This window comes from Actinia tenebrosa, unplaced genomic scaffold (genome assembly GCF_029948245.1).
Source record: "Actinia tenebrosa isolate PJP-AT-01 unplaced genomic scaffold, QUT_ActTen_1.0 PGA_scaffold11__36_contigs__length_13525064, whole genome shotgun sequence".
In the NCBI taxonomy this organism is placed as follows: Eukaryota; Metazoa; Cnidaria; class Anthozoa; order Actiniaria; family Actiniidae; genus Actinia; species Actinia tenebrosa.
This window is the reverse complement of record NW_028292571.1, coordinates 879,950-905,345: the sequence shown is the minus strand read 5'-3', so window position 1 is coordinate 905,345 and position 25,396 is coordinate 879,950. Positions and strand designations below refer to the sequence as shown.

Below are 25,396 nucleotides of genomic sequence, written 5' to 3'. Positions count from 1 at the left end.
ATTCCTCTCATTCCTCTCATTCCTCTCATTCATTTCATTTATTTATGCATCATCTTAACATCCATCCTTCCATTAATCCATCCCACACGTCCATATCTAATCTTTCTCCCTAGATTGATTGATTTGTTTGTTTATTTGTTTGTTCCTTTGCACAAGTAATTATAAATTCAATAGAACTTTTCCATATTTTAGTAAGTTGGTTTGTTCTGAAATTTTTCTTGACTTTATTTATTGAAATTTTGATGGAAACAGTTCTATTAGAAAAAGTAAGTTTATATTGGTCATGTTTCATTATTCAAATCTAATGCAACTACTAGATGTTTAACAGTACTGCAGGTTTTAGGAGCCATGGAGATGGTGGGGCACTACAGAATTTTTCCCTTTTTGCATGCTAGTCTTATATAGACCCCTTGCAGCACTTTGTAATGCAGCTCAATCTGGGGGACAAAACAATAGGTTTCAATTCTCAGGAGATTTGAGTTCTTTTGCTTTGTCCCCCAGATCAAGCTGCTTTGACGTCACATGCAAGGGGTCTATATTTTCCAATCTTAGCCCCACCCATGTTTACTCTATATTCCCCTCGCAATTTGAACCCTCACTCTTAATTGAAAACTCAGTCCCTATCCTATGGCTAAAAGCCCTATGTCCCCCACCCCTCTCCTCTTATCTCCTCCCCCTAGTTATAACACATGCTGCAAAGAATAAAACAAAATATAATAATATCATAGTGATGGAAATATTGCATTCAAGGCATGTCTTATGTGTGCTATTTCAATATCTGTAGAATCGTGTAGTTAGACAAAACCCTGGTGAGAGGAATTACCACATCTTCTATTCGTTGCTGGCTGGTGCTTCTGAAGCTCAGAGAAGTATGATATACCAAGTACATTATCATTATCATTTAATTATCATCATTATAATTATCTTTATTCATTTGTTATAATAATAGCTTATTCACTATCAAGACAACAACATCATTGTCATCATGACATCATCTGAATCTCTATTAACATATAACATGATTATTTTCATGTCATCATTTGTCATCATGACATCATCATCTTTATCAACATTAACATATATAACATCATGATTATCATCATGGCATCATTGTCTTTATGACATCATCTGCATCGACATTAACATATATAACATCATGATTATTTTCATGGCATCATTGTCAATATCATCATCTGACTCATTACATCATGATATTTTCCTCAAAACAGATGAGCTAGTTCTCTACCCCCCAGAGAAGTATTATTATCTACAGCAGAGTAAATGCATCAGTGATCCATCTATTAATGATAAAGAAGACTTCCAGAAAGTATTGGTAAGAATATTATAAAAATAAAATATTGTAGAGAATGAAGTTATGACAGTCTTATTTACTGGTAACTAATTATTAGTAAATTAAAGAGAGAGACCCTCACTCATTTTGAAGCTTACCATCCTTTAATCTCCTCCCAGTTTCATTCTAACTATATTTTGTTTGCAAACTTACTCTTCTCCTCTTTTATAATTATGAAAACTCGAACTCTATTTTATCATTTTACATCATATTTCTCCCTGTATAAGTATTATACCATTCAAGTCTTCCAGATGTCCTAAATTTGTATAATCTTTTTGCTTTCTAAAGAATGCATTGAACATTATGAAGTTTAGTGAACAAGAAGTTTCTGATTTGCTTCAAGTAATCTCTGGTATTCTAATGTTGGGTAATGTAAACTTCTTAGCTGCTGGAGGTGCACAGGTGGCTGACAAGAATGGTAGGTTGATTTTTTAAATAATTGATTTGTATTGCATTATCAATATTGACCCAGGGATTTATTTTATGTGAGTCACACACTAATGGAAAGATTTCTCAGTCTCACAAGGCCAATGGTTATGAGTAAAGTGTGTGAAACCAGATCAACTCAATTTTTGTTGTGAAGAAGAAAAAAAACAACAGAAAACTGAATGAGAACCAGTGTATGTAATGGCTTGTTCAGGATTCAAACCCATATAACTGCAGCAGTGAGAAATTAAAAACTGCTTTTCACTACATTTATTGGTCAAACACTAACAGCATTATAACACAGTGACCTCACTAAGATCTATACTAACCTGGTAGTTGTTTACTGAGATCTAATTAATTGAATCTTTATTCAGTACTTGAGAATGTGGCCAATTTACTTCACATTGACTTCTATGATCTTGGTGATGCACTGACCATGAAGACTATGATACTACGAGGGGAGGAGATCCAGTCACCACTGACTGTAGCGCAGGTACAGTATGCAGACGGATGTTTGGATAACAAGAGGGTTGGGTAAGACTGTGATACTACAAGGGGAGGAGATCCTATCACCACTGACTGTAGTGCAGGTACAGTATGCAGGTCAATCTGTGGATAACAAGAGGGTTGAGTAAGACTATGAGGGTAGGAGATCCAGTCACCACTGACTGTAGCACAGGTACAGTATGCAGGTTGATGTGTGGATAACTAGAGGGTAGGGTAAGACTATGATAATTTGAGGGGAGGAGAAGCTGTAAATAGATGTAGGTAAATTTACAACACAAGTTTGTGCTTAAAAATGGGTTATTATTTATTGTTATAGGCTGAAGATTCAAGAGATGCCATGGCCATGAATCTCTATGCTTGCACCTTCAAATGGGTTATTCGAAAAATCAACAAGAGAGTCAAGGCCAAAGAACATTTTTCATCTGTTGGTTTGCTTGACATCTTTGGCTTTGAGAACTTTGAGGTAAGAGTCTATCCTCATACATGTACTATACAACATTATCTTTTAGTCAGTTTGTCAATGTTGGTACACATCATAAATGTATACTAATTCCTCTGTACTTTTCTCCTCTTGCAGATAAACCGGTTTGAGCAGTTCAACATCAACTATGCCAATGAGAAGCTGCAGCAGTATTTCAACAAGCATATTTTCTCTCTTGAACAGCATGAGTACAACAGGTATAAATATAACACCATTCTCCCTCTACATGAAGTCAAAGCCACACAAGTCAGGTGTTTGCAACTGCTGAATGCAACTAATTTTGAATGTCTGTCTGTCTGTTTAGGGAGGGTCTGCCTTGGACAGACATTGACTGGCAGGATAATGGTGAATGTCTTGATCTCATTGAAAGGGTAAGAATACTTATTAACATCATCACAATCATCATTATAATTGTCATGTTTATTATTATTGCCATTATTTGTTACAAGAATTATAACTACTTTCACTTTAAGAATCAGGTTAACATGCCCAGGAGTGTAGCCAGGATTTTTGGAAGGGAGAGGCCCAAATCAAAAATCTGCTATTTTGTTTAAGGCCCAAGATGCCGAATCAAAAAAAACCCTTGCCTCCCTGCCTATGCTCGGACTTGCAGTTAACACACTCATGCACTAACTGTTTCAATTATTATAATCTAAAGTGGGTTTTTCTTTCACTAGAAACTTGGTGTATTGGCTCTAATTGATGAAGAAAGTCGTTTCCCAAAAGGTACAGATGAATCCATGTTGGATAAACTGCATTCAAGTCATCAGGTAAGTCAATACCTCACATTACAAATAATTCGACATGAGAGAGACAGTGCAAACGTCATGTAGAACATAGAAATGCGATCCACTTTCGAAGCTTTTTTGCCAAATCAATGTCAGTATTGAAAGCAGTATCTTGTCAATATAAACAAGTTATCAGATGAAGCTGGTCTTGTTTGTATGGCAAAAGAAAGTCCATAGTCTTCTTTTGTTTATTTTATTGTATGGATTGTTGTTTTTTTGTTTGCAGGAAAATGGATTTTACTTGAAACCAAGGGTTGCAAACACAAAGTTTGGGATCAAACACTATGCAGGGGAGGTATGTGTCCATAGAGCACTGATTATTGTAGACAGCCTTATCTGCCGCTAATATTGTGGTTACTATTTATAATTCGCTAGGTTAATTATGACACCAAGGGGTTTTTGGAGAAAAACAGGTATGGTCATCTTCATTTACTTTTTAAAAATTTTTAATAGCTGTTTTCATAGCATGATGATGATGATGATGATGATGATGATGATGATGATGATGATGATGATGATGATGATGATGATGATGATGATGATGATGATGATGATGATATTTTTAGTAAGAGCATTCCAAAAAGATCTCAATGTGCTTTACAATATAAAATCTTGTATAAAATACTAATAACAATATAAAATATTGTAATATAATAATGATGTTACATGTCCCCGTTTTAGTAGCAAACCCAAAGTAGCTGGAAAATAAAGTGACTGGCACACATTACTGCCTAAAATGTCATTTAGTCTAAGAATTTCATTTGTTTTTACTTTCTATTTATCAATCTACTGAGTGGGAAGTGATGTATTTTTCCGTTTTCCTTTTCTTTCAAGTAACTATTCCCTGGATTTTTGGTTTACTTTAATAAATTCATTCCGGCTTTTTTCATGCAGTTTTTCATTCCTATCTTTTTCTTCCATTTCTTCAGGGACACTCTACGTGATGACATATTGAACTGCCTGAGACAGAGCAGGTATTGTTATCAAATTATTCATTACTCATATTTATTACTTATTATTGGATTGATAAACCAAATATGTTGTGTAAGATTAAAGATTCTTGTGCCTTTGAAACTGTTTGAAGAATCGCACTGGTAAAAGTTCTGTTACACTAGTTTATACATACCAAGTCCAATAATCTGCAGGGCCGTAACCAGGGGGGAGCACAGGGTGCACGTGCACCCCCCATAAAAGCTTAAGGTCCGCTTATCCATCTTCTTTTTTTTTTTTTTTTTTTGATTCTGCTTTCTTTTTGTTAAGGTCCGCTCATCCATCTCCTTTTTTTTTTTTTTTTTTTTGGTTCTGCTTTCTTTTGGTTACCTTGTTTTTCTTTTTGGTTCTGCAAATTATTGCCTGTGGTCCGATTTTATTCGATGTGCACCCTCCCTGTAAAAGTTCTGGTTACGGCCCTGATTATCGTAACCACACTGATTATTAATATTATCAACGTGCAGGTCTGATTTCATCTATGATATCATGGAGCTGATGACGCCGGTACAACAAGGAAACAAATCCAAGACATCCAAGCAACGCCCCACAGTCAGCTCACAGTTTAGGGTAATTTGTGCTTTATGCAAACTTTTTGAAATATTTTTGTTTTAGCTGCTGAAAATGCGTACACTATGGGCCGTGCACGTTTTTATATCTCACCTCTTTTTTTACAGCAATCGTTAGCATCACTTATGACAACACTTGGCCAATCCCATCCCTTCTTTATTCGCTGTATTAAACCCAACCACAGTAAGGTATGTTATATTAACTACCACTAATCATTAGCGCCCACATTCTTTTTCACTTCATTAAATATTAAAGTGTCTATCAAGCCAACAGAATGGCTTTATTTATTCATTTATTTCATTAAATAAGCATGGCATTTAAATAAGTATGGTTTTATTTATTTATTTATTAAATGTACATATATGTTTTTTTTTTCGTTGCCGATATATTCAATATAGAAATCACGAAATGATGACGTCTACCCAGGATTCTTGTAAAAAGTCAAATCATCAAATAGAGAATATCTCTGTGATAATTAGCTGACTGAAACATTTTTATGTTGAATATCTCGGAAATGAAATCAATACGCGCGAAATCGTGAAACACGCCGCGGAAATTTCGTATAACTCAACCACCTCCCTTTTTCACATTTTGTTATCTGTTTGATCCTTTCTTTGCTTGGTTTTCAGTCCCCTCAAGTATTCGATCCTCTTCTAGTGCATAGTCAGCTACGATACTCGGGGATGTTAGAGACTGTCAAGATTAGACGAGCTGGTTTTCCTGTCAGGTTGCCGTTCGAAGAGTTTTTATTCAGGTATACAGCCCTTTTTCCCTATTCATTTTAGAGTCATGGTTGGCTGTGTTCAATACGAGAAGAGTAGAACTCGTGAGATTTTGGAGGGCACGGCACGGCATGCTTTCCCATTGACTACATAGAGTAGTCATTGCTTGACTACTGCAGTTTTATGGAGACTATATTTCAGTCACGGTCACGTATTCACATTAGACGGTGATCTCGTGTCTTCATCATCTTAACAAAGTTCGCTTGGAATTCATCGCAGGCGCAGTATGGATAGCATATTGTTAATGAAATCAGCTTACCAGTTACATTGGTCGAGGGGTCTAAGAGCGCTGCTTGTTCTAGCTTATTCTATAATCTCCACAATTCCAAAAAGTGAGGTTCCTGCTCTACCAATGCGAGGGACAGCCATGTAGCATACAGGTCACCCTTTTCTTTACGGTTCACAAGGAACAGGCTTAGCTCAGTTGGTTAGTGCGCAGCCTACAGAGCTAGAGTTCCACGGTTCAGTCCTCATGATCTCCACGTCTGATTCGACTTCCCTGTTCTGTGTAGCTCTAGCTTTTAATACCCATAATAAGGAGCAGTGATAGTCTGAGGGGGGAGAGTGTGTAACTTCGAGCGCTTTACACCTATTTCAGAAAACGTCGGTCGGAGATCTGAAATCTGCCATCTGAGACTGAATGGTACCCTGCAAAATATATTCAATATCGAACAACGTAGTTTCCTTTTATATTGGAATATGAAGCATGATCTTTGAGTTAGAAATGTGACTTTTCGTATTTTAGTCAGAAAACATAAAAACAAAAAATTCTGTTTAGTCTCATCTCGCCCATCGGTTTATGAAAAAGGTGTATACATGAGCCTCTGGCTCGAGAGAATTGGGCAACCACTCTCTTTTTTAGCTTTTTTACCTTTTTTTTTTTTACACAACGTCTTCCTTATTATCTAGATATAAAGTATTGTACCGAAACAAAAAACTATCAGGGGATCCTAAAGACGACTGCAAGTTTCTCCTCCAAGAATTCGACCCTACGGAGCAACAGTGGAAGATCGGTACGAGTAAAGTGTTTTTGAAGGACCAGCTGGAGTACACCATGGAGAAGAAACGTAATGCTGAGCTTGCTGTTGCTGCCATGATGATCAAGAAAAAGATTATGGGATATATTGTCAGGAAGCGCTACTTGAAGATACGAAATGATATCATTAGGATACAGAAACTAGCCAAGGTAAGAAGACAAGAAATATTCCTATAAATTCGTTTTCAGTTCTATCAGAACAAATTTATTATGTCATCCAATATGGCTAGTGGCTGAAACTCGTGCATTAAGATGGCAGCATTTTGAAGAAGTATATACCGAATGAAAGAGTAAGGATAGCAATACAGCAGTATTAATGTGGTTAAATGTAATTTAGGCAAAGTTAGACTCGAGGTCAATGACATCTCGCAGTAACCTTGTCCCGACGCATACCGCTATCTACCGCTGTCAACGCATTTATTACCTCACGCTATCGTTGATCGACTCAGCTAGCAAATTGTTTATAGCATGTCGCAATCTATTCTAGTCGATCTCTGTGGCCTGTTTGAGATATGGATCATAGCTATCATTACGAAATACGATAAGACGCTACACACGTGATCACGCTAGCTTAATGCCAACCACGCAAAGCTTTACTCGCCATCGCTATCGCTAGCACTCGCTATACGACGCTATTACGCTATTACGCTATTACGTACGCTACAACACGAGTTTTAATTTTCCCGGCCGCCATCCCTACCACTGGTACAGGTAAGTAGAGGTAAGTATTCCATTGACTGATCGCGGTCAATGTGACAGGTGTTCGGTGGGTGGTGACAGGGTTACCATGGTTACCGCTAATTTGTGCCTGGCTCCGCCCATCCCACCGAATAAGCACCTAACGCCAAGTTCATCATTAACGATGAGTTTAACGTGTAATATAATGACCATGCTTACATCTACAACACCATATATGACACTTGTTTTGTCCTCCAATATGGCATCATTATGAAACAAATACCATTTCAGAAATTATTTTTATCATTTTTTTTTCCCGCCTTTCAGGGTCGATTCTATCGCAAGAAATTCCTCAAGACGAGGAATCATATTATTGTCATTCAAAAGGTACGTCAATCAAAGCATTCTTGCTCCAGGCCTTTTATCTTTACTTGCTAGCCACCATTCTTACTATTCTTTCTTATATAAGAAGGGTGTTAACACGAGAGACGAGGCTATAAGTAATTTATCTGCAGTCTTATGATATAGTGATCAATGAAGCATGATTTGTGTAAGGTTTTTCTCTTTGGTAACAACAGCTAGACCTATGTAATTTGTAAGGATTTTACCTGAACGATTTGCGCTTGGGAAAGGGAGTCTTCATAAAATAGACCATAATTAACATCTTCTGACAAATATATCACTCAAACTTGCTGAAAGTATTTACATAAAAGTTTATGTTCATTTGTTTGTTCCTTTACTTTGTTTAGTTTGAAAGAGGTCGTGTTGCTCGAGCGCTTTTGAAGAAACTTCTTGAGGAAAAGAGAATCGAGGAAGAGAGAAAACGAGAAGAACAGAGAAGAATAGAAGAAGAAAGAAGGAAGTAAGTATGATCTTTCTTGCCATAAACCACCTACAATTACTAAAATGAAACATGTCTTTCGATTTTAAAAAAAATTACGAAGGCTATCCGCAACAGTTTTTAGTTCAGTTCACCTCCACCCAAACTCGTGGAATCTGTTCACCATTGCTAGAATAAGCCTTTTATCTAAGAAATCCCTTGTTAGAAGATTTCATCCTCTTTGGTAACTGGTATAAATTCTTTAAGATTCGTAACTACAGACTACGAAGTACGGACTTACATCGGTCTTAAAAATAGCCAAAAAGACATTAGTTGTCAACACTACTTGAAACTCTTGGACAGCCGGATACGTTACCTTCTTCTCTTGCTTAGAGAGATTTCACGCAGACTACGACTATTAGGGAGGCTTGAACACAGTATGCGATTTCTTTCGAAAACCAAAATAATGGGGGAGGGGGGGAGGGGGTTCAAGATAAGCACGTCGAACAAGGTGTGATGATATAGAGCTCATTTTGGTTTTTTTATAAACCGATCTGTTTACAGGGAAATGGAGAGGCTGGAACAAGAACGCAAGCTAAAAGAATTAGAAGAACTCAAGCGAAAGGTACAGTACTGTGATTAAATCGTATCAATCTATATATGCCCTTCCTGGGGACGCATTACTACCTGAGGTTTTAAAGGTGGTTTTATTGCCCCACTCCCCTCCCTGATTCTGAAAGAAGGATCGAAATAGAACGATAAGGTCTTCTTGAAGAGTAAGGTTTGTTAACTGAATAGTCCAGGAAATGCTCAGTATTTTATAATATGGTCTGTATATGATTGTTCTTCTACAGGCTGAAGAAGAAGCTCGACGAAAAGAAGAAGAAGAAAGAGAACGAAAACGAATCGAAGAAGAACAAAAATTAGCAGATTTGATGAGAGCAAAAGCAATCGAGGAAGCAAGAAGGGTAGAAGAAGAAGCTAAGAGGCTGGCAAAAGAGGAGAAAAGACGCCAAGTAAGTGACATTACGATCATGACGGATGTAGCTATTGAAACATGATGATATTGTAGGCTGACGAGGCGAGCGATTCCACGTGGAATTTTCATGATAGTAAAGTTCATTGGCTGACGAGGGAATTCCAAGTTGAATTTCACGAGAAACTCGATATGATGAGGATATATTAGCAACCCATGATGTCATGTCTCCTTGTCGGGTGTATTCATTGCATGGGATATCTTGGGGGAACTGTACAGTTCTAGTACTATATTTCATTGTGCATCACAAGCAAATGGTGTGTGATGTCAGCAAATCCTTCTCAAAATAGTCAAACTAATGTAACAAAACAATGGGCTTATACTGCTGTGTTTTTTGATCGATCTTTTCATTCTTTGTCGTCTATCAGGAAGAAGAAGAGAAAAAGAGAAGAGAAGAAGAGGAAAGGTATAGATCAAAACAATTGATATTTTACCAGCATCTTTTCTGTTCCTACTTATCCGAGTTATTTTAGTTTTTCTGCCTTCCTCCCGTTTTGATAACCAACAAGTGCTTTAAGTATTTACGTAGTTTGTTGTGTGGAAAGTAGGACGGTAATATTAGATAGTCGATTGGATTTCATGTCTTTTCTTCTTGGGATTGGTCACTGATTTCAGTCGTGATTGTTTCACCGTTATTCGTTTTTTCCCGCCAGACTCAGAGCCGAAGAGGAAGAAAGACAGCGTGAAGAAGAAGAGGGACGAAAGATGGAGGCTGAAGCTGAAGCAGCGGCTCAGATAGCCGAGTTAGACAGACACCTTAAGGTGAGGCCAAATCCATGTACAAAGCTCGTTCAGTCTATAAGGTTTTGACAACAAAAAAATATGAGTCTTGCTTGTCCAAAAACATTTTTTCGAAGTACTTTTATTTGAAATTTGTTTTACCTCATCCTTTCAAAAGTGTTACTACAAACTACATGTATACTGCACGTCTGATTTGGTCCTTCTATATTATAACTGGAGAATGTTTTATCAAACCTTTCGTTTTGTCCGGTATCCTTGCAAAAGATGCGCCTTCATTTTCAAAAGTTCAAAAAGCACGTTGAATGGAATCTATCTCATTGTATATAGCACTATTAGGATAAGGCCATCGTACTCGTACTATGAAATGAGGGCAAAAAAAAAAAGCATAGTAAGGTACCAGTTCTGTCTCATCGTATATATAGCACTATTAGGATAAGACTATCGTATTCGTACTATGAAACAAGGAGATCAAAAAAACATCGAAAAACACCAGTTGTATGCCCTACGGCGAACTGAATCACTGGCGCGGACTTAGTTTGCTATCGTAGAGAGACGTTGAACTAATGAATTGTTTTCCCTCGAATATCGACAAGAATCGGTTTTATATTTTCTTGTAGTACGAAGACAGTGACGAAGAGGAAGATGAAGAAGAGGAGGATACGATAGGACGACCACCAAGCGTTCATGAGATGGAAGAAATCATTAAAGATGGATATCTGATGCTCAGAGGTTTGTACTAACAAACGTTTTGATAGTCAGAATTCGCTAGGACGAGAGATCTAATTGTTTTAGTATAAACAAACTATTCTGACAGCATTAGAAATGACAGAAATAAGCATCCTCACTGATTTCATATATTTCTAACATTAAGATGTTCTTTTCTACCATGGGCAATGAGGAGTAGACCACTAGTATCCTAGCCAATCAGAACGCACGGATTGCAAGGGTAAACTAGTTTGTTTTATCAATTATCTTCATTCACAGGTGGTTTGTTGAGTTTGTGGAAGAAACACTGGTGTGTTCTGAAGGACGAGACTTTTATGTGGTTCCGTGGAAAACAGGTACAACATGTAATGAGGCTCTCAGACAATAGAAAAGTTTTCTCAAATGAACCAAAATCATTGTATGTGGCTTTAGAGCTCGGTTAAGCTGACCTGTGCAGTCTGTATTTTCATTCTCGAGGGTCGGGTCTTTCTTCTTTACAGCAATTGTTTCGCACTGGTGTTTTATGGCGCTAGCTACAACACTAAGAGAACAACACTGATTCATCGTCAAAATGGAACCAGAAAAACTTTCTACACAGATATTTTGCTTAAATGTACTTACTGTATCTGTCTCCAACAGACACATTAACACACTTTCTGTTGTCTGTGCATCCAAAGGATACTAGTTTCATGGGGTATTCTAGCATTTATGTCAAGAGTCCATGCAAAGCAGCTTTATGAGTATTGCAAAACCCTCTTAAAAGATAACTGAATGTTTACTAATTGATTGTTTCTGTATTGTTCAGGACGCATTAAAAAGTGGATGGTTGATGAAAAAAGGTGGAGGAACAGGAACCCTATCGAGGTCAGTGATTACTCGTTTATAAGTGAATCTCTTTGTGTATAGTAATCACCGTCAAGGGTTACACGGTTAACACACACTAGAGGCTGAGGGTTTAATGGTTTGGGTTCTCTTTGCTTTCAGGCGCAACTGGAAGCGTCGTTGGTTTGTGTTAAAGGATGAGACGTTAACGTACTACGAGAATGACCAGGAAGGAGCGAAATCCCTGGGTGTTATCGATATCAGGAAAGCATCGTAAGTATGGGTTACTATTATATGAATATCATTTTTGTTCCATGAACGAATAGGATGGGCATGTAGAAAGGACATTCATTTGATGACAGAAAGTAGCGAGTCTGATTGTAACGAAAATGTGAGAAAGAAATTGGTATGATATATTAGTAACGTTCAGGGACATAGGAAGGGGAGAGAAAATCTATTAATTGAATAAAGTAAAAGTGCATGTGAGGGAGAGAGAGAGAGTGAGTGAATGGAAAGTGAATGAATGACCGAGATAAAGAAGACGCAGCCTATAACCTTCTTGTTTGCTTCTTTGCAGGCGTATCGTTGATGATGGAGTGAAGGAAAATGGCTTCAGTATCGTTACTGAGGGTCGAACGTACCATATCATCGCAGAAACTGTTCATGAATGGAAGTAAGTTCTTTTGCTATTCAGATGAAGATTTATTCGAAAAACGAGCCGGACCACTTTATGGAATTAGTTTTGTCAGCGGCTCGTGATTATTTAGTGTAACCAACGGCTCTAGGCGGATTCGTATCTGAGCGACAAGTTGTATCGAGGTAACTGGACAACAGTAATGATGGTGTAATGTTTTTATTTTGTTTTATATTTTCAGTCAGTGGTACAATATCCTGAACCGTGTCAACAGAGCCACTGATGCACAGCTAAAGGACATGCGCGAAGAATCTGCTAACGTCAAGAATGCTGTGGTAAGCAGGTTACTCTACTCTACTTCCCCCTTTACTAACTCGCTATTTCACTTAACTATTTTTTGTCTTACAAATCAATGCAGAAATCTTTGGACTTTGATATATTTTACGATATATGATCTAATTGTTTGTAGGGCACAATCGATGTGGCGATGATCGAGTCATGTACGGCAGGAGGTGTTGCTAACAAGTGAGTATAGATCTGTATTTGGTGTCACTGAACGACCAACGCACCCATCATCCCACTTATTCCATCACTAACTCATTGACGCACGAAGTGACTGTCTGACTAACAGACAGATTAACCGTCCGACCTTATGACGGACAGGCAAGACAGAGGCGACTGACTGACTGTCTGAATAGACGCACTTGGCAGATCGACAGTAATTGACTGACTGACTGACTGTTATAAAGAAAAGCATTTTTGTATAATGGCGATTGATTTTGTGTGGATTGACGAGTTGATATCACTTGTTTGTAGAGCAAACTGTTTTACTATTATCACCGCCAATCGAGTCATGAATTTCATGACCGAATCAGAAGAGGATCTTAATAGCTGGGTTGAAGGTCAGAAACTATGTTCATCTGATATACTAAATCATTTTCTTTATTACTTAAGTCCCATTCACACGGTACGATTTTTCCACGCTATTGCGCGCAACATGCTGACGACTCGAATTGCTTTGTGCAAATCGACTTACGAATCGTACGTTCTTAGTACGACTGCAAATGGCAGCTAAAACTTGGCGTTAGCATTTGCGCGCGACAGTTGTGGGGAAAAACCGTACTATGTAAAAATCCGCATAGAGCATTTATTTTTGATAAGTGTTTTGGTCAGGTAGAAGGAATGGGTGGAGGGGGAATGGGATTTGAGACAGGGGTACGAAAATATGTAGGCTACAAACTACCAAAGAATGGATTGAAAGAAAGAGTCACTTCAGAAGGGATTTATTGGGGAACTGGAGTAAAACCTACCAAGGACCGGGGTAATTAACGTTATGCACTGCCTTATTCCAGATATAAATAACAGCAAACAGCGTGAGGTCGATGAAGGATTTGCCAACGTGCTGGAGAAAGGTTGGATGGTGAAAGAAGGAGCCGATGATTCCAAGAGAAAACGGTAAGACTTCCATAATATGACAATACGTATAGTCAATATTAACGTGCTTTAAAGATTTTAAGACTATCAGTTCTAGTGAGTGCTGTTTCCTATATAATATCCGCCATTCCTTTCTTTCTCATAAGTCTTTCTCTTTCTTTACAGCTGGTTCGTTTTAACTGGAAATTCACTTGATTACTACAAGTCATTTGTCAAGGGCAGTCCCAAATTCGGCTCGATTATTCTAAACAGGTGAAATATTGAATTTATTTAATTTAATAAACTTTAAAAAATTGGGAAAAGAAAAGAAAATGTTTGGGTGAGGAAAACACAACAGAGCTGGGCTCCAAACAAAGTGTCTCCTATAAATTAAAATGAATTAAAAATATCAAGTGATAAAAAGTACAATATGGAATATAATATATAATAATAATGTATAAATATAATAAATTTATTTATTATATAATTACCAATGAAATTCGAAAAATTGATATCTTCACACGTGATGGCTATTCAAAAATACACGGAAAGAATTGCCTGAAAAAGCCAAAACATACTTCATTGATAATTATATAATAAACAGAATATTACATGGCCGCTTGGAGATACGAATTTTATCTTCTCGTGAGAGATCTTTTCAACACTCGAAGATAAAATTCATATCTCCGCGCGCCCATGTAATATCCTCTATATCTGCAGACGCAATGTGATCTAAATATAATATAAAATATTAATAATATTAAATCACTCAGCAACAGCAACCATTAGGAGTCAATAGGTTACGAGAAGAGCAGCATTTTTAAATGGCATATAGATGTCCAGGTGTTAAATCGATTTACATCATAAAAGTTAGTAAGAGCACTAAAGTAGTGGTTAGTAAGATGGAATTTAAAACTCTTAAGTGAGTTACAGTTACGTAAAGAAACAGACAAGTTGTTCCAAAGCTTAGGTAATCGGTTAAAGTAGCTAGTTTGAAAAAGTTTAGTGCGGCACTTAATAATTAGCAAGTCTAGAGCAGAACTGTTACGAGTGATGCGAGTCGGAGCCTTACTAGGAAAGTATTGATGAACAGGAATACTAACAAGACCTAAGCGACATTTGAAGTAGAAAAGGATGTCTTTGACTTCATGATGATAAGAAATAGGCAATAAATGTAACTTTTGCAATCTATCTCTGTAGGATAATGGGTCATCATGAATGATCCGACCTGGACTACCTCAGGGTAGCTTTCTATCCCATTTATACTCTTATAGTTAGTTCACTAACTACTCCCTAACATAATGTCGTTATTATTCTGTTTTAGCTTGTGCTCAGTCGTTCCGCCAGAAGAAAAAGAAACAGGTACTTAAATATACTTATCTTGAAGAAGGGTAGGATATAAGGGTCCTAGATACCGTTGAACTTGTCATAAGCGACCATCTTGGGGGTATGAGGGTCCTAGATACAGGTGGTCCTGTCATAAGCGACCATCTTGGGGGTACGATGGTCCTAGATACAGGTGGCCCTGGTGGCCCTGTCATAAGTGACCATCTTGGGGGTATGAGGGTCCTAGATACAGGTGGTCCTGTCATAAGTGACCATCTTGGGGGTACGATGGTCCTAGATACAGGTGGCCCTGGTGGCCCTGTCATAAGCGACCATCTTGGGGTGAGAAGTGGTCTCCCATCATCAGTTATCATGTGGTAGGGAAATTAACATGTTTATTCAGTTATAGGGTTGGTTGGATATAAGAATCGGATGAAGGTGGATTGTAGCTCTAGACCCAACACAAAATACCTACGCATTATTGTTTCTTTGCAAACAGGTGACTGGACTTTCATCGTTAATGGCCGAAAACGCTCCTACGTACTACACGTCAAGCAACAAGAAGAAGCCAACCGATGGGCGAGTGCCATACAAGAGGTATATAGATAGTAGAGTAGTGTATATGGTACACTGATACCAACACATCGAGTGCCATACAAGGGGTATATAGATAGTAGAGTAGTGTATATGGTACACTGATACCAACACATCGAGTGCCATACAAGGGGTATATAGATAGTAGAGTAGTGTATATAGTACACTGATACCAACACATCGAGTGCCATACAAGAGGTATATAGATAGTAGAGTAGTGTATATGGTACACTGATACCAACACATCGAGTGCCATACAAGAGGTATATAGATAGTAGAGTAGCATATATAGTACACTGATACCAACACATCGAGTGCCATACAAGAGGTATATAGATAGTAGAGTAGTGTATATGGTACACTGATTCCAACACATCGAGTGCCATACAAGAGGTATATAGATAGTAGAGTAGTGTATATAGTACACTGATACCAACACATCGAGTGTCATACAAGAGGTATATAGATAATAGAGTAGTGTATATAGTACACTGATACCAACACATCGAGGGCCATACAAGAGGTATATAGATAGTAGAGTAGCATATATAGTACACTGATACCAACACATCCATACTGGACGACCTGTATCCCTGGTTCACCAGATATCATCAATAGAGGTCCCGGGTGAGGTGCTATAGTTCAATGAGCGGCGTTATTCAGGTTTTGTTGTTACCTTGCAGGTTATTGACTCCAAACCTCTGATCGAGACACCATTTGAAAAACTGGTCATGTTGATCAAGGTATGTACACCTTCATTAGCTTTAATCAGTGTTACTTATTCAAAAGGCTACTTTATAAAGACACGTAGAAACCATGGCGAACGTGAATGGTTGTGCTCATAGTCATTATGTATATCTTTCTTATTTTCTCACTTTGGTTCACTTTGCATGTAGTTTTCAAGTCCAATCCAACAGACGGCATGTGGCTGTTTTATAAATGATGTATTATATTATTATTACATATTATCTCACTATCTATGCCTTGATGTTATTAATGTGTGTTTTGATGTACTGATATCTTGCAGGATGCATCCAATGAGAATGAAGTGGAAACGATTATTCGCACCAATCCATTACTCAAGTATTCCAAACTACCACTAAAAGCTCCTCTGTTAGCATTACCTTACGGTCACTCACAGTCCTCACGTAAGTTATTTAACGATCATTCATATACCACACAGAACAGGTTTTATATCACTATCAAAATACTGTCATAGATAGTTTAGTTTAGCACACTACATTGATGTGTTTGAATCAACGCATCGCGTTAGCCTGTTCCGTGGCGTGGCCGTTATGTAATGTGACAAACCTATTCTGGTGTGCTGCACCACAAATATTTTTTTGGAGTAAGTTATTATCATAATAATTACTAGATATTATTGGTATCTTATTGATAATTGGTGGGCGGCCACACCTTTTACAGGCCTGTAGAAATAATGTATATTTACTGCTACTTATTTATCTTTTCTAACCATTGTAGTACTAAGTATAGCAGCTGCTAACTAATACTATATGCTAAGAAGTTAATCTTAAAGTGCTAATGTTAATGTAATGTAATGAATACTGTGGCTATAAATACAGGCGCTGCTGAACAGATAATATACATTGGACCTTACAAGTGTAAGTATTCAGTAATATGCTGACTAACACTTGCTTATCGCTTTATAAATATATCTATCTAATCAAAATAATCATTATTATTATTAACAATCATTATCGTCTTCATCAACTATTTTTTATATTGCCATCGCCATCGTCGATATCATGGCGATCATCATCCTCATTATCATCATCATTATCATTATCATCATTGACATGATGAACAGCAATTATTTTAAATATAAACATCGCCATCATCGGATCAGAATATTGATTGATCAGAATATATTTCCCGATAAAGAAGTAATAATGGACGAACCATTGGCTTGATCATTATTCTAGATTGTGGATAAGGTTGTATTTCTTAAAAGCACTATAATCATCATACAAATAATAATATTACTACCATAAGCTATCCCCAGCCTTCACCACTCATCGTCACCAATTATCACCGTGGTGGTGCTTCTTTTACCAGAATAGCTCCTCTTTAACTACAGTTGTCTATTAGTAATATAATATCGTGTTGTTGACTGCCCACAGGTGCTAAGGGTAAAGGTTATGGTACGTTCCACGAAGAGGCGGTTGGTATCTTCAACTCACTACAGGAACAAGAGTCCGTGGGTGATCCAATACCAGTTATACAGGTAGATTATTGGCTCTCTATTTAACACCCTACCCAGGGTTGGTCCCTTACCAACCAATCTTTACCCAGCTTTATCTGTAGTCCATTTTATGGTTCTGATTTTAGTCAGGCCCATAAGCATCTGTGAAGAAGATTAAGGTCGGAGTCCAGGCAGCCGGAGAACAAAATGAGGTCCCTTTCTCCTCGATTCATCACTCCTGCTCTTTCTCTTCCCCGCTTCCAATCTTGGGTTCCAGGAAATCTCTGCACAAGTAACTGATTCCTGTGTTTCTTTATTTTCTTTGTCCTTAGGGAATTCTCCAGACATGCCAGGACCTGAAGCCTCTCAGAGACGAGGTACGTTTTGGTTTTTGTGCAATATGTATTACGGCATTTCCCAACTTAACGAAAGCAGTGCTATCGTTACAGCTGGTTTGTTTTTGTCGTCTTCCATGATGACTTTGTATTCGTCGTCGTCGTCATCGCATCGTAGTATACTTGTGGGTGATATGTGTTGTTGTTGTTGCAGGATGTATCGTGTTATCGTTGATATGTGTTGTTGCTGCAGAATGTATTGTATTGTGGTTGATATGTGTTGTTGTTGCAGGATATATTGTATTGTGGTTGATATGTGTTGTTGTTGTTGCAGGATATATTGTGTTATGGTTGATATGTGTTGTTGTTGCAGGATATATTGTATTGTGGTTGATATGTGTTGTTGTTGTTGCAGGATGTATGGTATTGTGGTTGATATGTGTTGTTGTTGCAGGATGTATGGTATTGTGGTTGATATGTGTTGTTGCTGCAGGATATATTGTATTGTGGTTGATATGTGTTGTTGTTGTTGCAGGATTTATTGTATTGTGGTTGATATGTGTTGTTGTTGCAGGATATATTGTATTGTGGTTGATATGTGTTGTTGTTGTTGCAGGATGTATTGTATTGTGGTTGATATGTGTTGTTGTTGCAGGATATATTGTATTGTGGTTGATATGTGTTGTTGTTGCAGGATATATTGTATTGTGGTTGATATGTGTTGTTGTTGTTGCAGGATGTATGGTATTGTGGTTGATATGTGTTGTTGTTGCAGGATATATTGTATTGTGGTTGATATGTGTTGTTACTGCAGAATGTATTGTATTGTGGTTGATATGTGTTGTTGTTGTTGCAGGATGTATGGTATTGTGGTTGATATGTGTTGTTACTGCAGAATGTATTGTATTGTGGTTGATATGTGTTGTTGTTGTTGCAGGATATATTGTATTGTGGTTGATATGTGTTGTTGTTGCAGAATGTATTGTGTTATGAATGATATGTGTTGTTGCGGGATATATTGTATTGTGTGTGATATTTGCTGGTGTCTTTGTATTTCCAGGTATTCTGCCAACTTATCAAGCAAACGACCAGTCCACCAAACGCTGATTCTATTGGCAATCTAAGAAACATGCAGGTATAAATACATATTACCCTTTCATGGATCAGTACACTGTTATCATCTCCATCCACTAATCTGAAATATCATATTTTCCATCTTGTTTCTCCACACAGGTGTTAGTTTGCATGTGTTGCACATTTATTCCTACAAGAAAATACTTACGATATCTGCGCTCCCATCTGAAAAGGTAACGCCCTAGATGCTGAGCACCACACGACTTTTAAGGTGTCGTTGTACCTTCTTATGATTTTAACAATACTTGCCTTATACAACAACAAAAACAGTAAGACAATCACAAGACAAATGTCTTAATCTAAACATTAACTTGATAACTAGTTTTCTCTGATTTGTAAAGTGTTCTTTTTACGTCTAGAATGAACACTTTACAATTCAGAGACATCTAGCTATCAAGTTAACATTTAGCCTGTATAATGCCAGTCTTAATCCATTTGTTTCTCTTCGTCTGTCTTCGTCGCTTTTTTCTTCTTGCATCATTTTCAGCCGTACAAACGTATATCAGTATTGCACTGGATTCATATTTCAGCCCTAAAAATTTCACATGAAACAGTTTTCACATGATCTTGAAATTCGACTTGATTTCAGGCTGCGAGACAAGAATCCCGATACAGAAATGTCAAAGTTCGCTGTATTCGCTCTTGAATGCGCCAAAAGAGCGCGCCCAAGGTATGTAATCAAGTAAAGTAAGTAAATTGTTTGTGTTCATTAAGACAAGATTCGATGTGCTCGGTTAAAAATACTGATAATCAGTACAAAGAAATGCTTACAGGCCTTTGCTATGTTACATGGACATGTTACATTCAGGTCAATGTACAAATACCTATTATTTGTCATATCTTATATGGTATTATTTGTTTCCGAACCTGGAAGGACCTATCAAAGTTATAGAACCAGGGTTAAGGCTAGAGTAACTATTATACCTGCATTCGTTGATATTCGACGTTTTCTTTTTTTATGATATGCAGAGAATTCCCTCCCTCCAGAGAAGAAATCATTTCCCTTCTGGTAAGTAAGACTTGAGTGCAACATCAGTTTTATATTGAACTTCTTGGGGTCCGCGTCATTCGCTTGTTGCACCTGCATGAGCCAACGGCCACCATACACAGCGAAGCTTTGCTAACTGACCCCAGACGAAGGGCGAGGCAAAAAGCTTTGTTTTGATGTATTCCTTCTAGAGGGCTACCAATAGTAGTTTACAGTAGCGCTATCAAGCAGAATGCAGGATTTATGATATTCCTTTAGTTTGATCGTACTAAATCATTTCAAATTTTTAATGTGGTATCGTGTTTGTTTTGTGTGTAGGGTCGTAGAGAATTGTCTGCTGTTGTACACTGTTATGGAGGAGGTTCGTGTAAGATTACTATCAACTCATCTACCACAGCAGGAGAGGTACGTTACTTAAAAACGCTAACAAATCCACCCCCCCCCCTCCCAATATCTCCAACGCTAGCCTATTCTCCCTTGATTTTCAATACAACTTCCCAATACCTATAAGCCCTGTTATCTGCGTAAACTTGTCTACATCTTTCTGTTTGTTTTTCAAGGTGACCGAAAGACTGAGCAAAGGTCTAAACTTGACCCAAGAATATAATATATTTTCACTGTTTGAGCAATGCGGCTCGATGGAAAAGAGTATCGAATCAAGGACAGTTCTTGCAGATGTGTTGTCGAAGTTTGAACGGTGAGTAGTCTCCTTTACAGCCGTTCTTAGTGTTCAAAGGAGACCAAACGTTGAGTTACTTAAAAGAGGATACCTCAATATCGACCAGTTACAGCAATGAGCTAGTACATCAAATCAAATCTACGCGTTTAAGTTTAATCCGAAGTCGTTACATCATATATCATGTCAAAACGCGAAAGCCTCAAAGATAGCCTAACTGTTGCATCAGTTTTAAAAAGTCACCTCTGCGCGTTACGTTCACATTTGGATAGAACGCGCAGCATCGCCATACGCACACTGTACTACTTTACCATACACGGTAAGGCACAGTATCAGTAGGTTCGCGCGCAAACTGCGTATTTCCAGGAAGAGCCCGTTACATCATGCATCCAGCCTGACGCATCGACTAGTGCTATCAATATGGTTTTAAATGTTTTTTTGTTGTCTGATGCTTCTGTTTCAGATACAAAGCTTTAGGCATGACAGAAGCTGGCAAGAAATGGAAATTATTTTTCAAGGTATTCTGTTACCTTGAGCCAGAGAAAGTACCAGATGAAACCGTCGAATCAGGATTCCTTTACGAACAGGTGACTAAGAAACAGTCAACACATATGCATGCCCTTAAAGATATTTTAACAGCGGCTTATTATGGATGGAGGGAGTTTTCGAGAATAAAGGGTCAAGAATGAGGCAGGAGTCTGGTTCGTGGCCTCCCTAAGTTTTATGAAGTGAGGTGTTTATTTTAATAGACTGGAGACCCGGCCTGGAATTTTCTGCACCTCATACCCAAATACGCGTCGATTCTAAATGGATATAAACCCTTTCTTAACCAGTATTTAGAGTCGACATTAAAGAACTTGTTGGACTATTCGTATAAGAGCAGGGGATTTTCTTCCTGTTCAACAGCCTTTACGTGTTGTAGGCATATCTTATAATAACAACTCATAATTGTAATCTGCGTGACAGCCAATGGCGCCTTATAGCAGCCCGTAAAGTCCTTGACTAAGAATTAAAAGATTATGCAAGCGCATTGAGACGCACGTATAATGCGCTATATAAAAAGTTCATATATTATTTTTGTTAAAAACAAATGTTATTCCCTTCCGTTACAGACTCACTGCTTCTCCGCACCATCGGCCCTTTGTCATGTCTGTCTTTCTGTCCACTTACCTATTTTGTCCGTTTGTTTGTTAGGCATGCGATGCTATTTTACAAGGCAAGTACCCCTCCCCAGAGACAACAGTCTGCGTGCTAGCGGCTTTACGGCTACAATTCACAGATGGAGATTATCGAGCAGGCGCCTGGGTGTAAGTATGCTTCGGTACACTGGTACTGTCTGTACTATCATAACCATTCATGTATGTTCCTTTATACATCTTGCATGATGATTCTATTCAGGTCAGAACTGGAGACAGTATACCCGATGGGAAGACTGAAGCACAAAGTCAAATCTGAAATGAAGATATCACGTGAGAAGTCTTTCAGCTTTAAGGGGACTTTACGTAAAGCAGTCAATCCTTTCATATCAGGTAACTGCCTCGATCTGGTTATCTATGGAAGTCAAAGTATTCTAGTTGGCATTTCTCAGCGAATTGTGGGGGAATACGGTGCGTTATACATGTATTTGACGTGGTTACTGCCAGTGGTACTGACGTCATGTCCCAATAGTTTGCTGCTATATCACGCGTTACCCTTTTAGTTGAATACGGTGTCGCGTTATCCATGTACCCGACGTGATTACTGCCAGTGGTACTGACGTCATGTCCCAGTAGTTTGCTGCCATATCACGTGTTACACTTTTAGTTGATCTATTGTATCATAGGGTCTTCCCCTCCCGAAGAGACAGAAGAAGGGTCAGGTGCTGCCAGTGAAGAAGAATTATCAGCCATTAAGAGCTCGATCTGCGAACAGTGGAAGAAGTTCCAGGTATATATTTTTACGTGCGATGTTCGATTGTATCGCATAATGACTATGTTATATTAGACTTGAATACGTGTTTGTTTTTGGTGTTAGGGTATGGATCAGGAGCAAGCTCAACGACAGTATATGGATATCGTCAAGAGCTGGCCAGGATATGGATCAACCTTATTCGAAGTAGAGGTACTTAACCAAATAGTTCGAACATTTAAAATAGTCATAATGATGTATTGGAAGAGGAAGTTGCAACGGACCTGAAGGAGAGGAGGTCGAATGCATCTCACTGATTTTCTCACTCTCAAAATGCACTTTGAATAGAAATAAAGATAATGTATTACCTTGCAATTGTTCAGTTTTGTTACTGTATCAACTTCACTGTCTACTTACATCAAGAATCATATGCACCTTGGCTTCAAACCAACCCTTACTAATTCAAACTGGTTAGAGCTATGCTCCGGGGTCAGTCCTACATGGATTGTATAGCGGCTGCCAGAGGCGGCTTCAAATTGCTTTCAGTTCGACCCCGTTGAGCTGCGTCACTGCTGTACTTGCGGTAGTGAATAGCGATAACGGTTTTAGTTTTATAGCACGAGTTGACTTTCGTTCTTTCCCCATTAATTAGACAAAAGACCCTAGTCTACCAAATGACCTCTGGATTGGGGTGAGCTTCAAGGGTGTGTCTATCTACAAGCGGGGAGACATGAGAGCGCAGTGTTCCTATACTTATGAAAAGTAAGTTATATTGTTACTGCCCCTTCTTCTCGGGTTCAACTGCTGTATGACGTCAAATCTGTAATATTCGTTCGTTCATTTTCTTCTTAGTATTCTATCATTTGGTGCTCCTCAACCTAACGTTTACAAGATTGTTGTCGATGGTAGAGATGCAATGCTCTTTGTAACTAATCAGGTATGTAAGTTCTATAAGAAATAAGACATACAAACTTTCAACAGAATTCATAAAATATTCCTCGTTTTATATGCAATACAGTAAACACCCGCATATAAGAACACACGATTTCAGTGTACAGGCTGATTGAGTTCTTATTTATCGGGTGCTTAGTGACAAATCAGCCTCAAAATGTTCTTAAAGTGTTCTTAAATTTTTGTTTAGTAAAACTATCCAAAACATGTTACTAGAGTCATAATTAGCATATTTAGGAGTACACGATACCAAAACAAGACAGTTTGACAGATGACAGAGTTATGAAGTTATCTGACAGCAAACATAAACTTACATGTTGTGTAATTATGACACTTTTTCCATTTTATAAGAACACGTTACAATTTTCAGGCTGATCTTGTTCTTATAAAAATGGGGTTTTATTGGCCAAATTTCAGCCTGTTGTTCTTAATCCATTTGTTCTTATATGCGGGTGTTTGCTGTATATATGTATATATAATTTGGGCTTGATCTTTTCGCTTGAAATACATAGGTCATCGAGATTGCCAAACTTATGAAGGCTTACATTAACGAAATAGTACGACGGCGAAGAGAAAGCAGAATGAGTCAACAATATTCAAACGGCTCCTGACACAGGAAACATCAACATGAGAACGTTCTACGTATGTAGAGTACATCTGCGTTTCTACTCTACTTATAAAAATCAAACCCATGACAAAATGCTTAATATAAGATATATGTAAAAAGATTCTGTAGTAGTCATATACACATTTTATTAGATGATTTTGTTAGTAACGCAGTGGAGTAACAAGTCTTCACCCGGATTAGGACACCTTATCAGGAACTATGACGTAATTAATATGGTGTAATATGTCATTGCTAGATATATGGTTAAGACCGAATATGGCTAAATAGCGTTATAATTACACAATACCAAGATAACTTTCGGCTAAGGAAAACAAAATATTTTTTAATTTGTAATTTTATTCACAAATCGAGAGAAATTCGTTTCTCAGATATCAAAATATCCAACGCGGCGTAGAAAAAAAAGTAACACAAATATTGTGTTTATTAAATACATACTTCTTTTGATATGTTTATAAGCAGACAAGCGTGTGTTAGGCAGGGGTTGGAGGGGTGTAATTGTGTGACTAAATTTGCGTAGTATAGACTTGACATACCATGATAGATCGAAGAATTCATCTTTCCAATTTATATTTCCATGCGCAATGTGTTTATTTCCAGCCTTGCTTTAAACTCTGGAAAGATATAGTGAATTGTTAAAATGATTGCATGGCAATGTTTTATTGAATAACAAATCTTATTCAAACAAAGGCACAAAAATGTTACCTAGTAAATAGCTAGTGATTCTGAGCATAAAAATACTGCTAATTTAAAGCTTAAACAATATGTTAACAATATGTGGTAAGACTATGTTATGTTAGAATCACCTCTTAGTAAGGATATGCTGATAGTGTTGTTGTATTTTGGATTATTTACTCATGTGCGGATCAGTATAATACTTAGTATGAATATTTTTAATTT

General features: G+C 37.7%; 1 protein-coding gene across 2 annotated transcripts; it reads left to right on the top strand.

Moving 5' to 3' along the window:
- The first annotated feature begins 239 nt into the window (after positions 1–239).
- On the top strand, positions 240–25,396 carry LOC116299209 (unconventional myosin-X-like). 2 transcript variants are annotated; one of them, XM_089027403.1, is made up of 53 exons: positions 240–266; positions 785–869; positions 1,230–1,333; positions 1,640–1,769; positions 2,152–2,270; positions 2,601–2,747; positions 2,862–2,962; positions 3,070–3,136; positions 3,443–3,535; positions 3,780–3,848; positions 3,929–3,966; positions 4,483–4,527; positions 5,008–5,110; positions 5,218–5,298; positions 5,740–5,864; positions 6,802–7,078; positions 7,934–7,993; positions 8,356–8,468; positions 8,991–9,051; positions 9,281–9,442; positions 9,831–9,868; positions 10,116–10,224; positions 10,821–10,932; positions 11,188–11,264; positions 11,714–11,772; positions 11,893–12,003; positions 12,308–12,403; positions 12,606–12,699; positions 12,834–12,889; positions 13,181–13,266; positions 13,717–13,819; positions 13,964–14,050; positions 15,102–15,139; positions 15,603–15,700; positions 16,381–16,440; positions 16,725–16,845; positions 17,281–17,319; positions 17,839–17,942; positions 18,233–18,277; positions 19,296–19,370; positions 19,469–19,542; positions 19,959–20,039; positions 20,339–20,378; positions 20,676–20,762; positions 20,918–21,054; positions 21,497–21,620; positions 22,228–22,340; positions 22,432–22,562; positions 22,856–22,959; positions 23,047–23,133; positions 23,573–23,682; positions 23,773–23,857; positions 24,384–25,396. In XM_089027403.1, the coding sequence occupies exons 1-53, from the start codon at positions 243–245 to the stop codon at positions 24,480–24,482; spliced, it is 4,884 nt and encodes a 1,627-aa protein (XP_088883529.1). In that variant the 5' UTR covers positions 240–242; the 3' UTR covers positions 24,483–25,396. The 2 variants fall into 2 exon arrangements, with proteins under 2 accessions (XP_088883529.1, XP_088883530.1); XM_089027404.1 differs by lacking the exon at positions 17,281–17,319 and having other exon boundaries at positions 24,384–25,395.

Excerpts from the sequence above, each read along its gene's own strand:
- LOC116299209 (XM_089027403.1), top strand. The coding sequence starts at position 243 with ATGGAAACAGTTCTATTAGAAAAA. Across the intron at positions 5,299-5,739 it reads TTAAACCCAACCACAGTAAG|TCCCCTCAAGTATTCGATCC; the intron begins GTATGTTATATT and ends CTTGGTTTTCAG. Across the intron at positions 10,933-11,187 it reads TGGATATCTGATGCTCAGAG|GTGGTTTGTTGAGTTTGTGG; the intron begins GTTTGTACTAAC and ends CTTCATTCACAG.